Source organism: Sus scrofa, chromosome 14 (genome assembly GCF_054392235.1).
Source record: "Sus scrofa isolate SSC_HxYL_T2T_F1_AM1 chromosome 14, Sscrofa_HxYL_maternal_Yorkshire_Landrace_v2.0, whole genome shotgun sequence".
Classification (NCBI taxonomy): domain Eukaryota; kingdom Metazoa; phylum Chordata; class Mammalia; order Artiodactyla; family Suidae; genus Sus; species Sus scrofa.
The window spans coordinates 57,165,271-57,181,059 of NC_139396.1; the positions used below are offsets into that span (position 1 = coordinate 57,165,271).

At 46.1% G+C, this 15,789-nt stretch overlaps 1 protein-coding gene across 20 annotated transcripts in view; it reads left to right on the forward strand.

Annotated features, from left to right (window-relative positions):
• SPRING1 (SREBF pathway regulator in golgi 1) overlaps nt 1-15,789 on the forward strand; it is a 356,205-nt gene that overhangs the window by 233,275 nt on the left and 107,141 nt on the right. For 6 of the 20 annotated variants that reach the window (XM_084994208.1, XM_084994210.1, XM_013990340.3 and 3 more), the window contains exon 6: nt 2,533-2,616. The exons of 5 other annotated variants lie outside the window; for them this stretch is intronic. In XM_084994208.1, coding sequence (XP_084850334.1) covers nt 2,533-2,616 — 84 coding nt within the window. Of the gene's footprint in view, nt 1-2,379; nt 3,964-4,137; nt 8,285-11,558; nt 14,668-15,789 lie in introns of those variants that run through there. 9 more of the 20 variants (XM_084994209.1, XM_084994211.1, XM_013990351.3 and 6 more) reach the window with 7 other exon arrangements.

Genomic DNA, 15,789 nt, shown 5'->3' on the forward strand with positions numbered 1-15,789 from the left:
CAGCCCTACTGGGCATGCACATACCCTCATTTTTCTTATGTTCAAACAGAGGCCAAGCGAGATTTGGTATACCTGAGTCCACAACCTGTAAGCATAAAGCCAGGATCTGAACCCAGGACTACATGAATCCAATGCTTGAGTGTTGACCAGGGATGAATAGTGTCCTCCCAATTCATTTTCACCTCAAACCTGTGAATGTGACCTTAGGTGGCAATAGTTTTTGCATTTGTGATCAGTTAAGATGAGCTCAGCCTGGAGGAGGGTGGATCCTCATCTAACCTGATGTCCTTGTAGGAGATTATGACGCTGAGGCCACAGGGAAGGCAGGGATGGGAAGGTGGAGGCAGAGTCCGGGGTGATGCATCTACAGAGCCAAGGAAAGCCAAGGATTGCAGGTGACCACCAGAAGCCAGAAGAGGCAAGGGGAGACCCTCCTGTAGAGACTTGGGAGGGAGCGTGGCCCTGACAGCACTTCCACAACTGTGAGAACAGATTCCTAGAGTTGAAACCATTCAGTTACAGCAGCCCAAGGAGACTAAAACAGGTACTTGGGCAAGGTGAGCTTTCATGCCAGGGCCTAGGAGAGGCAGGGCAGGCTGCTCACACATGCCCTGTCCTTCTCTGTCCTAACTTCATTTGTGCCGGGAAGGGAAGAGGGAAGCTGTAGGACCAGGCTGCTTCCAGGCCCCAAAGACAACTCTCACTGGGCCCAAAGACCCGAGGCTAGATGCCCAGCACCATCCACTCCACCTTCCTTTTCCTCAGGCACCTGTCCTCAACCAACCCTGCGGGCCTCTGCAGCTGCAGGTTGGACATAGAGGGGGGAAAGACCCATTCTTATCAGCAAACAACCCCCCGGGGGCTTCTTGGCTGGTAGCTGGTGGCCTGGAGACCTCATGTCAATCTCGTGTGATGCTGGGTAAGTCGTTTGACCTCAGAGAGGCTCCTATGGAACTGGGCTGCACACCAGTCTTCTGAAACAAGGTTCACCACCCAGGGACACCCTCCCCCCACCTGACAGCTTGGCCGCGTTTTTCTTCTTCTGTTCTTGTTTGTCTGTCTAAAACTAGAAAGCCCTCTGCCGTCACCGTGTGCCTCTGGGGAACACCACAACAGTTCCAAGAATGTGTGGTTGGACCCACCCTCCCAGGTGCATGGGAAGCACCTGCAAGGAGCATGTCACCCTTTGCTTGAGTGAGCATCTCTCAGGAGAAGCATGGTGATCAGACTGTATATGTCACTGCCACTCAGTGGCATCCTTCATCCCTAGACAGGGGTCTATCTCCTTTCCCACTGAGTTCCCAGGATCTGGCACATAACAGGTTCTTCATAAATGTCTGTGACTTGGACCAACCCCTGACTCACATAGAGAATCATTCTGATGGTCTCAAGCCAGGCCATTCACTGATTGAATTGATCCAACCAACAGAGCCGCCATTTTGGATCTCCTACTATGGGCCTGCCATCAGACACTTGTCAACCCAAGAGAGTGTATTACTACAGCACAGTTCTCTCAAGCCCACACGGCTGAAACACAGCAGAGGTGGGATTTGAACCCAGGTCTGTAGAACTCTGGGGTTCCCTCCAAATCCAGCCCCTTTCCAGGACACCTGTTCCTGCCACACGAGTCATCTACTTGGGTATCTTTGGACACTCAGCCTTAGTCCAGATCTCTCAGGGAGTAAATTTTTAAAAGTTCAATCTTGAAGTCAAACATTCTTTTTTTTTTTTTTTTCTTCTGTCTTTTTGCCTTTTCTAGGGCCGCTTCCTGTGGCATATGGAGGTTCCCAGGCTAGGGGTCAAATTGGAGCTGTAGCTGCTGGCCTACGCCAGAGCCACAGCAACGCGGGATCCGAGCCGTGTCTGTGACCTACACCACAGCTCACGGCAATGCCAGATCCTTAACCCACTGAGCAAGGCCAGGGATCGAACCAGCAACCTCATGGTTCCTAGGTCGGATTTGTTAACCACTGAGCCACAATGGGAACTCCTTGAAGTCAAACATTCTTGATATGGGGTTTCTTAGAACCTCTTCAGCCTGCATAACCAAGGCTCCCCGGGAAGCCAGGAGACAGTGACTTCTTATCAGGAAATATTTTTGCTGTTTTTGTGGAGTTGATCTCATTTCTCAGCAACCATGATCTGGAGGGTTCAGGAGGGTGGGGTGAGTTTTCTTAGCCCCCTCAGATCTTTGAGCACTGAGAGTCCCAGGATCTCCATTGCTGGGGAAATAGTCTTTTCATGGAAAGATGGTGGTATTTTGAATCTAATGATTACCATTTCTTGGGTCTGTACCATTCGCTGCGCTAAACTTTTCCAAGTCTACTTCGTCCTCAAACAATGAACTCTATGCTGAATCACACTATCCCCATTTCACAGATGAGAAAACTGAGGTCACTCTCGCAGGACTCAAACATTATTCTGACCAACAAACTGCCTCTTATTCCGTGACACATGGATGCTTCTGGACCGAGCTGACCACAGAAAGGTCTTCTGAATAATCTAACAGTACCCTGCCTCCTTGGCTTGCAGAATTTTGGCCTGGGGACATCAATAAGAGACTCAATTTACTTCTGTCCAGAAACCAGCAGGGCCTCCTTGTGCCGCAGCCCCCAGGTAAGTGGGACCCAGCATGGGGCTGAGGTTTCCATGAGCCTCCCTTTGACCTGTCAGTGGATTCCTTCAAGTCACCCTGGTTTTCCTGTGTTTAAAAGGAGACTAATCACAGTTAAGCAGTTTGAAGTCCTGGTCTGAAAAAGCATCATTATTACTTGCTCGAGGGTCTTGGCATCTCAGGGCTCCAAGGGAGGAAAAAAAAAAAAAGAGCCCACATTGATTTCTAATGCAAATTGGGTTTGAAGAGGATGCCGGGCTCTCTGGAGTTCTTAGTCACCCACAGAGGAGGGCACACCCCAGGGGGGGACTGTTGCCTTGGGCAAAGAATTTCCTTGTATCAAGACAAAACCCAGATATGGTCATTTCCCCGCCCTCAGACCCCACCCTGCTGCCCGCCTCTAGGAACACGCAGCCTCGCCCTGACTTAAAGCAGAATTCCCGCGTCTGTGATCTCAGGGCTGCTTTTCTCTGCCTCCCCCACCCCTTCCCTTCCACCGCTTCTACCTACCGTGCGCACGTGCACACGTGCTCACATACACGTGCACATGTGCACCACACAATTCTCACACAGACACACACAACCCATTTATAGACATTCACGTACACACACGCACATGAACACACATCCACGCACAGACACACACACACACACTCACTCCCTGGCCCTTCCCTGTCACTACTTGTTTCTCTCTGGCATCATTTTCCTTGCCGTTTTTCTTTGTGGTTTTGTCTGCTAATCACCCCCTCTCCCCAGACCCTGGGATCCTCCGCCAAGATGTCGAAATATCTGATGTATTTGCTCAGAGAGACAAGAGCAAATGCACCTCGGGTTTGATGGAAATTTGCTTCTCCTAAGGCGGCTATCAACGTCACCCTGCCCCCACCCTGCTGAGAAAACAAAGGGAAGGAAGTAGATCTTGAAGGCCTTCTCCCTTCCTGGCACCGGGCACAGACCTCTCACCCTCCCAGCCCCCCTTGGAGATAAAGCTTCTTTTCCCATGTCTTGGATAAGGAAATCAAGGCACAGAGAAGCTCGGTGACTCATCTTAGGTTAATTAATCCTTTCAAAAAGTATTTGTTGAGGAGTTCCCTTCATGGCTCAGCAGTTAACAAGTCCAAATAGGATCCATGAGGATGCGGGTTCCATCCCTGGCCTCACTCAGCAGGTTAAGGGTCTGCAGTTGCCGTGAGCTATGGTGTAGGTCGCAGGCGCAGCTCAGATCCTGCGTTGTTGTGGCTGTGATGTAGGCCGGTGGCTGTAGTTCTGATTGGACCTCTAGCCTGGGAACCTCCTTATGCCTTGAGGGCGGCCCTAAAAAGCAAAAAAAAAAAAAAAAAAAAAAAAAATTATTGCATACCCACTGTGTGCCAGGCCCTGTTTTCGCAGTAGGGGAGGCCACATTGAACAGGACAAAGAACCTGGCCCTTGGGTGTCCACTCTCAGACCAGTGAGTTGGGGAAAAATGGTTCCCCTTTTGGTTTCTCTAATTCCGGGTCCTTGGTTTTTCTGTGTCCCTGCAGGGCTACTTTTGTGTGCCCTTGTCACTTGCCTTTGTGGATTCCTTCCTCCATAATTATATTTTATGGCTGCTTTGGTATAAAGACAAATATTATCCAGGCCAAATGCAAAATGAAAACATTTTCTTCAACTCTGAAAGCCAGGGTTTTTTTACTTCTGATTTTCAAAGAAATGAAGACATTTTCCTGGGCACCAGTGTCAGGGAGATGGCTCAGATCGTCAGTGTCGGAAAATGAGACACATGAACACGGGGAGATCTCGACAAAGCTCTTTACTTCTGCAGAAGGGCGCAGGTACTCAAAAAGCGAGCGCAAAGAAGAAAAGACCCTCCCCATTTATCCCTAACACAGGTGATATACCTGTCCCCTTCCCATTGGTCAGGTCAGGGCACACATTCTTCCTGGTTGGCTAATTTGAAACAAATTGTTACTGGGAGAAGAGGGAAAGAGGAGGGGTGTCTCAGGAAATGGTTTCAGCTGAAACGGGAGCAAAATGGAGTAACCAAGATTTCCTTTGATAGAAAAGACATGTTACTTTCCACACCAGGCAGTGTGCGCTGCTGTACATAATGGGTCCGTCAGGCCCCCATATCCCTAAACACCATGGTAGGGTTACGTCCTCCTAAACAGAGCCTTGGGACTATTTACTGAAGCTGAAAGGTAAACATACCCAGATATCCATCAAGGGATGGATAAGGTGTGGTCCATCCACACAGTGGAATATTACAGCCATAAACAGGAATGAAGGACATAGGCTACCACATGGATGAACTTTGAAGACATGATTCTCCGTGAAACAAGCCCATCACAAAAGGCCACATAGGCTTCCATCTACATGAAATGTCCAGAATAGGCAAATCTATAGAGATAGAAAGCAGATCAGTGGTTGTCAGGGGCTGGAGGGAGGGGGGTAGGTGATTGCTTAACAGGTACGGAGTTTCCTTTTGGGGGTGATGAAAATGTTTGAGAGCTCAATCAGCATGGTCGCACGACCTTGCAAATGTACTAAATATCACTGAATTATACATTTTACAATGGTTCACTTTATGTTCTATGAGTCCCTTCTCAATGAAAACAAAATGACAGTGGTGCCTGAGATTCCCCTCTCTGACTCACCTTGGAGGCTCTGGGTAGGAGCCGCTAGCCGTTCCCCCCATATTTCCACTCCTATCTCCCTCCTCCCATGTCGTGGCCTTCTCCTGGCGAGATACAAACTGCATTGGCCCAGGAACCCTGGCTGCACTTCCAATGTCCTGTGGGGACGTAGGCCAGAGATTGCATGTGGTGACCCCAGGGTCCACTCTGGCCTGCCGACATATTTTCCTTGGCCCATACACTCTTCTTAAGAATTTCCAATTAGGTGCCAACATTTCAAAACTGAGAGATTTCACATGAAACACACAGGCAGATTTCCAACTTCTTGGGAGAATTGTTGAGGTGCCAACCACTCTGGGTCCCCAATCTTTCACAGCTGTGGGAGACAGCCTGCTGCTGCTGCCCTGTTAGAGGGCTCCCTTCTCTCCAGTTTGCCACAGTCCTCACCACTCCTTATCATCTTAGCCAGCATTACTTTCTCATGGCTGACCCCTGTGGCATTGGAGTTTGTGACCCCAGCCTTAAGCAAATGACCAAATCTCTCCAGGCCGCCTCTACAAAATCAGAGAATCGGATTAGGCAATTGTTGAGGGTCTTTTCAGCTGACAGTCTGTGATTCTTAGCTGCAACCTTGATTGTCTACCTGCAAATTTGATGGGCCTGGGAGTCCGCCTGATGTGAAGACTTGGGGATGGAGAGTAAGGACTTACTCAAGGATACGCTTGGTGTCCTGCATAGAATCCCTTCACAGGGCCAATGTGGCCCCCCTCTCTGCTGCTCTGGGAGTAACTGAGAGTATTGACTACCCTTGAGAGGCATCCATCAGAAACCATCAGTTTTCCCTTCTAGGATTGCCAAATTTAGTGAAAAGCAAAAACAACAGACACTCAGTCCAGCTGGAGTTTCAGAGGAACAGTGAGTAATATTTTATAGTATAAGTATACCCCCATATAATAGTTGGGATATACTTATACTAACAAGGCATCTCATCTGGCAGCACTCCCTTTTATAGATGAGGAAAAGGAGGCTGGGAAGGGTGAGTCACTTTCCACAGTAAGTGGCAGAGTCAGGCGCCCAAGCCAGGTCAGTCTGAGTCTAGAAGACTCCTCAAGCCTGTGGCCTCTAAGACTTCCAGGAGAATCCAAGTACTTGATGCACAGGAAACATGATTTTAAAAGAATAAGCCCTACTCAGGTGGAGAGGTGGCTACTTGTTTCTGCATCTGTCTTGCTCTCCAGAATCTTTTGTTGACTTTCTATTGGCACAGCATCCAGAATGGCACTCAGCACACAGTAGGTGTTCATGAAGCATTTTGTCCCAGCAAAGTGAATGAGGAGTTCTGCAGAGTCCTGGCACTCAAACAGTGCTTGGTGCATAGTGGGTGCTTGATGAATGTTGGATGACTGGGTGATCATTTTTTATAAGGACAAGTAACATTTTCCTCTCTGACCACACATCAGAGGCTACCACACTGCAGGAAACCCATGGTGGCTGCCCACTGAAACCCATAAATCACTGTGCACCTCAATGGCTGTGCCACCACCAACATCTGTCTCCCTCACCTGAGAACATTCTCTGAAACTCACTCATAATCATGACTGAAAGCAACACGTTCCCGATTTCCATATTATTAGAAAGAGGTGGAGCTCGCCATAAATGATTCAAGACGTGTCAATCAAATGACAATACAAATGATGCGTTTATTTATTTTCGCCTCTCATAGCTGGCTTGCTTTGTTCCTGTGTGCCTTTTCTGGGGGGTTTCTCGCGCCCTCCTTTTCTCTTTGAAGTGTGTTGGCTAATATTTTATTCATTACAGAATCTAACAAAGCCTGTGTGGTGAAAGAATCCAGCATGGTATCTCTAAGAGAGCGATTAGCAGAAGCACGTGGAGGCTTCAGGGCTCCAGTTGGTTCTAGAAAATTCTGGTTCTTCTTCTGAGTTGATTCAGTCATTGGGGAAGCAGGGACACAGCAGTGAGCAGGGCAGACACCATCCCTGCCCTCATGGAGCTGACAGGTATCATGGGCCCTAGATGAGAGACTTAGCCCTCCTGGGCCTCCCCTCTCTGATGGTGGGTTAGGCTGCCAGTTCCCATTTGAGCAGAAATCCCAGGTAGCCCATTTTAAACAGTTTCCTGACTGGCAAAGGAATGAACAAATGTGTGGCCTCTTTGACACTGAAGTTGCACTCCCAAGAATTTATCCTAAAGAAAAAACAAAGGATGTACACAAAGACTTAATCCACAAGGGCTTCCTCTTGCCTTCTTTTTTTGTTTTGTTTATTTTTAAAATTTTTTTATTATAGTTGATTTACAATGTTCTGTCAATTTTTGCTGTACAGCAAAGTGACCGAATTATACATATATATACATACACATTCTTTTTCTCATACTATCTTCTATTGTGTTCCTCCATAAGTGCTTAGATATAGTTCCCTGTGCTATACAGCAAGATCTCATTGCTTATCCACTCCAAATGCAATAGTTTGCATCTAGTAACCTCAAACTCCCAGTCTATCCCACTCCCTCCTGCTCCCCCAGAATATTACTCAGCCATAAAAAGAACAAAATAATGCCATTTGCAACAACATGGATAGAACTCAAGATTTTCATATTAAGTGAAGTCAGAAAGAGAAAGACAAATACCATATGATATCACTTATACATGGAATTGAAAATATGGCACAAATGAACCTATCTACGGAACAGAAGCAAATTCATGGACATAGAGAACAGACTTGTGGTTTCCTCTTGCCTTCTTTTTGTAGTGGAGAGAAAACAGAAACCCTCTATGTATGCAGCAATCTTACTCAGTGGCTCCAGAGTCTGTGTCCTGAAGTTCTGAACCCTGTGCTCTTGGTACAGAGCTTCCATAAAACTCTGAAGGGGTGAAAGGCAAGAGCCGTGCTCTTTGGTGCTTGTGCTATGGGTGGTTTTGATTTTTTTTTTTCCTTTTGGCCTATGTTGTATTTTGAGTTTTCTTCTAAGACCATCTATTACTTACATACCTTACCAAAAATAGAAAGCAAACAAGAAATATCAGTATTTAAGCCAATCAATTGATGTGCTATTTCTGTGTGCCTTGTGTTGTGAATGAATCACCCCACATCTGCCAGAGTCACTTGTCCCCAGACATTGTGCCCACAGGGAGGGCGTCCCTGTGCTGTCAGCCAGGGTGTCCATCGCAGTCCGAGTTGTATCCTGGTGCCATGTGGGGCTTTTGAAATCAAGGCAGGTTGCGTAAGGGCGGCTTGTCCTGGAGACATTTATCACCCCTGAGTTATTTTTATTGGTGTGTAAACTGAGCTCTCCTCCTTGGGAACTTCCTGAGGCTGTAGAGAATCCCAAAACCCCTGCAGAGGGAGGATGAGGTTGGCCGGAGCATGGGATTTTGCATGAGGCCCCCCTGTCCAGAGTCAGAAAATGTGTCAAAAGGAACTTGACACCTGGCCCGGCATCCCGGGCGTTTGCCAGGCCCGCCTGGTGGAGATGATGGTGAAGCTGATGATCATGATGATGGTGATGTTACAAATAAAGCAGACAGTCCTTGCTTTGCATGGTTGTGCAGACTGCAGAGAACGTGCAAGCTGAAATTGTGCAGAACTAGCTTAAAAATCAATGCGATAAAATAAGATTATTCTGTGACCTTTAACATTTTTGTCAAAACATTGAAAACTCTCTCACTGTCAGTTATAAATGTTTAAGGAAATGAAAAACTAGTAAAACTCACATGTATTTAGTATACTTTAGGCCACTGGAAACACTGAGAACTGAAGTGTTGTATTTCCATGTGTAAAAATTATCGAGCGTAGTTTGAATAGCGCTTGCCTTCTTCTTCTGGCTAACTAATAATACAGAGAGAGTATCTTTTATATGCCTTGGCAAATTGTCGTCTTCCTTTCTAAGTTCGGATCAGTTTCCAACATTTTATCCTTTGTGCTTTCAATGTCATGAAATATCTCCGAGTTCCTGCCGGCCTCACTTCCTCTGAGATATCTTCATCCTTTTCGTCACAACCACTTCCCTCTTTTTTTTTTTTTTTTTTTTTTTTGTCTTTTTGCCTTTTCTAGAGCCGCTCCCGTGGCACATGGAGGTTCCCAGGCTAGGGGTCTAACCAGAGCTATAACCACCAGCCTACACCAGAGCCACAGAAACGCGGGATCCGAGCTACATCTGCCTCCTACACCACAGCTCATGGCAGCGCCGGATCCTTAACCCATTGAGCAAAGCCAGGGATCAAACCTGCAACCTCATGGTTCCTAGTCAGATTCATTAACCACTGAGCCACCACAGAAACTCCCAACCACTTCCCTCTTTATGTCAGTAAATCTATCTTCCTCTGGCAGCAGATCTAGAGCCTCTTAAATGGAGACAGTGTCAACATTCCTGTGATCATCTATTTGTTCTATAAACGTATAATCTTCTCAAGGTTAATGTTATGGCAATTTGGTTGGGCCAGGGTACCCAGGTATTTGGTCAAACATTCAGGTACTTTTGTGAAGGTATTTTTCAGATGCGATTAATATTTAGACTGTGGACTTTGAGTAAAGCAGATCACCGGCCTTAATGTGGGTGGGCCTCACCCAATCAGTCGAAGGCCTTAATATAAAAAGACTGAGCTTCCCCAAGGAAGAGAGAATTCTGCTAGAAAATGGCTTTTAGACTCAAGCTGCAGCATCAACTCTGTCTCCAGCCTACCAGCATACCCTGTTTGGACTTACTCCTTTATCTATCTGTCCATCCATCCATCTCTCTATCTGTCTGTCCACCTATCTACCACTCTATCTATCTACCACTCTATCTATCTATCTATCTATCTATCTATCTATCTATCTATCTATCTGTCTGTCTGTCTATTGAGAGCATATATTTCATATCTGTATGTTGTACCTGACATGTCATCTTCTATTATTTCTTTCTCTCTGGAGAGAGAACCCCAACTCCTGGTGTTCTCCAATGACAAACCCCTCTGAAGTTTGATTTAAATCTCATTTCCAGCTTTACTCTTTCATGTTTTTGCTGCCCTGCACTTTCATCTTTGTTGACCAGTCCTTTCTTTGTATTATCTATTTGTGCAAAATGTCACGCCGGTTATCACTGAGAGACAGGGAGGCAACGCAGGTACACACTCAGCTGTCCATATATATGAACTGAATGGCAGATGCTCAGTGACCAGTCACCAACAGACTTGGAAAGAAGTGACGTGATGTGTCACTGACTGTGACACACATCAGTTATTTACACAGTGATCTGGGGACTGAAGAGCTAGCAGCAAAGTTTGTACTTTGGGCAATCACTCACACTTACTATGCCATGATCAGTGAAATTTGAACCATGTTGGGGAGGAGCAGCTAGTGTTATTGTTTTAAACTTGGTAACTGAAGTTCATGCGTATCAGAACCACGCAAAAGCAAGGACTGCTATAATAATCAATAATAGCTGGGGCTCCTGTCGCGGTTCAGTGGTAACGAAACTAATATCCATGAGGATGTGGGTTCGATCCCTGGCCTCGTTCAGTGGGTTAAGGATCCAGCATTGCCGTGAGCTGTGGTGTAGTTTGCAGACGTGGCCCAGATCCTGCATTGCTGTGGCTGTGGTGTAGGCCAGCAACTACAGCTCTGATTCGACCCCTAGCATATGGGGAACCTCCATATGCTGCTGGTATGGCCCTAAAAAGACCCCTCCCCCCCCAAAAAAAATCAATAATAACTAAGGCTTTATGCCACCTTTGGGTCACGTGTCCTTGGCTGAAGACCTGGCCTTTCAGAGCCTCAACTTCCCAATCTGGAAAAGGAAGGATCAAATCCTGCCTCATAGAGATCACATGAGATAATAATGCATGTAAAGTGCATTATAACTGGTACATGCCAAGCACTCAATAAGTGTGAACTAGACTCATTGTTACCAAGCAGATGTTCCAGTTCTTAACCGAACTGGGATTGTCTGCTCTCCGCCTCCCCAGTAGACCAGGAGCTACTTAAGGAAAATGAACTTCTCAATCTCTGGCCTCAGCTCCCAGCACAGTACCTGGCACAGAGTAGGTGCCCATTAAATGCTTGTTAAGTGAGTGAGTAAAAACCAAGACCAGCTTGTTCCCAGGTTGCCCATGTTAAATGTAGCTGCAGAGAGTAGCCAATAACATTTATTGAGAACTTGCCATGTGCCAGCAACTAATGATGCCAGCTCATAAAGGCTATGCAGTATCCAGTTCACTATCTAGGCAGCCCCGTCAGGTGGCTGTTATCATCCATGTATTTCAGTTCCAGAGAGGCAAGGGCAGGGGTTTCCACTCAGCCTGCAGGACCGACTGGTGTTTGGTCTCTGTCCAGCAGGGTCCAGTGGGCAAGCCAGTAGCAGGGGCTGCTTCAGGAGGTGCCGAAGGGATGGCAGAGCTTTCCAAGGGGTGAGTTCTCATTGAGGGCGAGCAGACCTGCAGTCACTGTGGAGAGGTACCCGGCTTTTGGTGCTGTCCTCCCATTCTGAGAGGCTTCACCAGTCCTCACCACCTCCCACAGAGTCCCTTTCTTCCTGTCTCCTCCCGTCCCAACCTGCCCGGCCGGCTGGGGTTTCATCGCTCCAGGCTCCAGCTCCTTGTGCTGATGATGGGCGGTGCTGGGTTACTGAGCTAAACAGATCCTGGCTCTTTCTTGACCACCCAAGTCACTGCTGAAGCAATTAATTAGGGAACCAGATGTGGCTGTGGGACAACTCATCTGTTGCTGAATTGAGCTGTTATTTAATTTTTTATTGCTTTTCAAGTTTTCACAAGTGGGTTGTTCTATAAGCTCCCCTTAAACTCCCCAAAGTGGCTCCCCCCACCCCACCCCCACCACCCCAGGCATGATGCACAATAGGTATTCAAGACAGTCTTGTTTGGTTTTCCTACTGTATTATCTCTCCTGGAAAATCAAACAGCTTGTAGCTCCAGAGACAGAAGAAAGGGTAGAAGATATGGTCGCCATGTCTAGGGAGCCCAAGGCCCAGTGCCACCCACCTGTCAACCCTCTCCCACTTCCCAGCACCCAATGGACCCCTAGAGCACCAGGGATCCAAGTTTGAAAGCCCTTGACTATTTTCTCAATTGGCTGACTTGTCTGTTTTCTGTAAACTTCTTGAGAGCAGTGGGCATGACAAAACAAAAACAAAACACCGAGAACTTGGAGGCAGACAAAGTTGCTTGCTTTCTGGCTCTACTACTTACTACATGCTTGACTTGCAAAAAGTCCCTTAACCCTTAACCTCATGGGGGCTCAGTTTACTCTTCTACAAAATGGGGAGAATCATAAATACCTACTTCATAGCATTACCATGATGATCAAATTAACTGTTCAAGTACCTTGTAAATTCCCAAACATGAGTGAATCTTCCTCCCACAATGGTCTGTATGCAGTAGGCACTAAAGAGATGTTGGATGAGTGTAAATAAGTTGACGGATCACATTTCCTGGGACCTTTGGGAGCAGATTGAATGGTGGAGATCTCAGATGCAGTGACTGGCCTGTGGGGGATTTGGGGATGAGGTGGGCCATTCTCTCTGCCCCTTCAATCATCTCCATTGCATGACTGCTACTCTGTTTACGTGTCAGACTGGTCCTGTCTCCAGGATCTCTCTGTGTCTGTGCAGCAGTTCTTCCTTAAGAAGGAGAAAGAGGAACTGATCTCTTCTTAGATAGCATTGTTTCATCCCACCTCCCCAGCCCCCGCTCCAAGCTTCCCCCTCTCCTTGGCATATGTTGGGTGGAGCTAGCTTCTTGTGGCCCCGGGAAAAGAAAACTGGGCTCCAGTCTACACAATTTTAGTTGCCAGGGGCTCACAGCCTGCACGTAAGTGATCCATTCAAATATATTTCCCATGAGATCTTTAGCTGAGCATTTATTATGTGCTAAAAATTTTGCATGTGTTCACGAATCCTCGCAACAAACCTGCAACATAGTCACCATTGTTAACCCTATTTTACAGATGAGAAATCGAGGCTTAGCAAAGAAAGGGAATCAGTAAGGGTTTGAGTCAGGATCTTGGGCCAAATCCGATGGGTTCTGGAGCCTTTGCATTAACCGCTGTCCTGTACTGCCTGAGCCTCCCTCATGACCCATGGTCACTGTGTCATTGTCTGGGTCATGCCCACACTTCCAGTGGGGCTCCCTAGTTGGTCCTCGTAAAAGGAGGCAAAGGGGCTATTTCAGCCCCAGACCCTGACCCTTTCCCTGAGGGTCTTCAGGCCTGACTCTTTGTGTTTGGCAGCTGGGTTTCCCCAGTCCTCTGAGGGGCCTTGGAGCTCACTCATCAATTTAGAATTAGACGCATAATGATGGATCACTTATGCTATGCCGCACACTGTGCAGGGCACTGAGATTATAGTCATGGCCCCTGCCTGCAGGGGACAGAAAGTAAATAGATGATGCTCTTTGGGACCCAGGCCCTCCACTGTCTAATGCAGTGGAGCCCAAACCCAGGAAAAGAGACGCGTAGAACTCAAAGGTTAGCAATCAATCCTTTTCTCCTAGATTAGTTATCTATGGCTGCCTAACAATATTCCCATAGTTTAAAGGCTTCAAACAACACATATTTATTATCTCACAGTTTTTGTGAATCCAGAGTCCAAGCAAGGCTTATCTTGGCCCTCTGCTTAACATCCCTCACTGCAGTCAAGAGGTCAGCTGAGGCTATGGTTTCATCTGAAGTTCAACCAAGAAAAGATCTGCAGCTGCAGAAGGAGGACGCAGAGGTAGTCATTAGAGTCTGGTCTCAGTGGGAATAGCTAAAAGGTATATTTTTTACTAGGAATACAATTCTCATTGGCTTTTCTACAACTTACCAGGCTGAAAAAGTGTTTATCTTCTTTGTAGCCTTGGCTGATATTACAAAATACCCTCCAAATGCAAATTAAGAAACAATGAGATATCATTTCATACCTATTAGATTCTCAAAAATAAACAAAATATGATTTTAAGAGCAGCAAGCATGTGATGAAATTAGAACTCTTATTTGTTGCTGGTGGGTTAGCAATTTCTGTGGATTAGAAATTTGGAAATATCAATTAAAACTAAAGATGTACATACCCTCTGCCACAGCAAACACATTTCTACATGTATGCTCTAGAGGAAACTCTCATGTGTCTACACAGACATGCACAAAATATTTATGTTTGTTATCATTAACAACAAAACTTGGGGAGTTCCTGTTGTGGCTCAGTGGTTAATGAACCTGATTGGTATCCATGAGGATGCAGGTTAGATCCCTGGCCTCGCTCAGTGGGTTAAGGATCTGATGTTGCCATGAGCTGTGGTGTAAGTCGCAGACACGGCTCGGATCCTGCATTGCTGTAGCTCTGGCATAGGTCAGCAGCTACAGCTCCAATTAGACCCCGCCTGGGAACCTCCACATGCCATGGGTGCAAACCTAGAAAAGCTAAGAAGACAAAAAAAAAAAAGAACAAAAATTGGAAAACAATAACTGTGTCTTACTAAGAGTATAGATTAGTAAATGGTAGTTTATTTACAAAGTAGAATACTATTCAGCAATTAACATGAATAAATTAAGTCTCAGCATACATATAAAAAGGCAATTATGAGAAAACAAAGCAAGTTGTACAGTTTTATATATGCATAGAAGCATTTCCAGAATGGGAGAGAAAGTGTCTCTGAAATCCTGCTTTTCCATAAAAGCAATGAGAGCACTATCAAAAATTGTCAAAATCAACTTTTTGAGGTCTCTGGAAAGTAACTAAAGGCTTACAACAACCTGAAGATTATTTTTTTTAATAGCTAAATTTCAGTGACAATAGTATTGCATCGTTTTAACTTACCCTAATCCCATCCTCCTCCCCTAGTTCTATGGTGGCCTTGAAAACTAACAGCCTTACAACTATGATAGCTAGGCAAAACAGTAACCCAGTAGCTGCTGGTTAGGTCAGATGGGTTTAGAGCTCCCCAAAAGTTCCATACCCAGAGAACTGTCACAATTTAACCTGTCTGGTGGCTTACTGGAAAGGTCCATTCTTGGGGCTTGTCTTTATCTGACCTGACTCACAACTCACCCAATTCTATTTCTATGGCATTTGTCAAAAACAATCAGTGGCAATTTTTTAACATCACAGTCACCTGGAGGCAGTTTAACCATTTGGGGCTAAAAGAGGCTGACCAAACAACTGGGGGGGGGGGGAGAAAACAGAAATAAACAAAAACAAAAAAACCCCAGAGCTATCAACTGTCCATAGGAGGCTTTGAATAGCTCAGATATAGACCTGGGAATCTAGAAGGCCATAAGATGGTGTGTATGCTCAAGAAATACCTTAGAAGGTACTCATGTCTCAACTCTGGCTGACATTGAGGATCTTTACAAGCAGAAATGAAGCAATTGTCCACTACAGCATGAAAAGTATACCCCAACACACATAGGCCCTCAGCAAAGGCTGGGAGACTAACTGTCTCAAGACATTTAAGAAGATCTCTGTTTAATAAAAAGCTGACCAGTAAGCTAGCAAAGCAGAGATTTCAGTGACTATATACAACAAAGATTAAAGACTTTACAGAATAAGTCCAGGAAAGTCACTAAACCAACA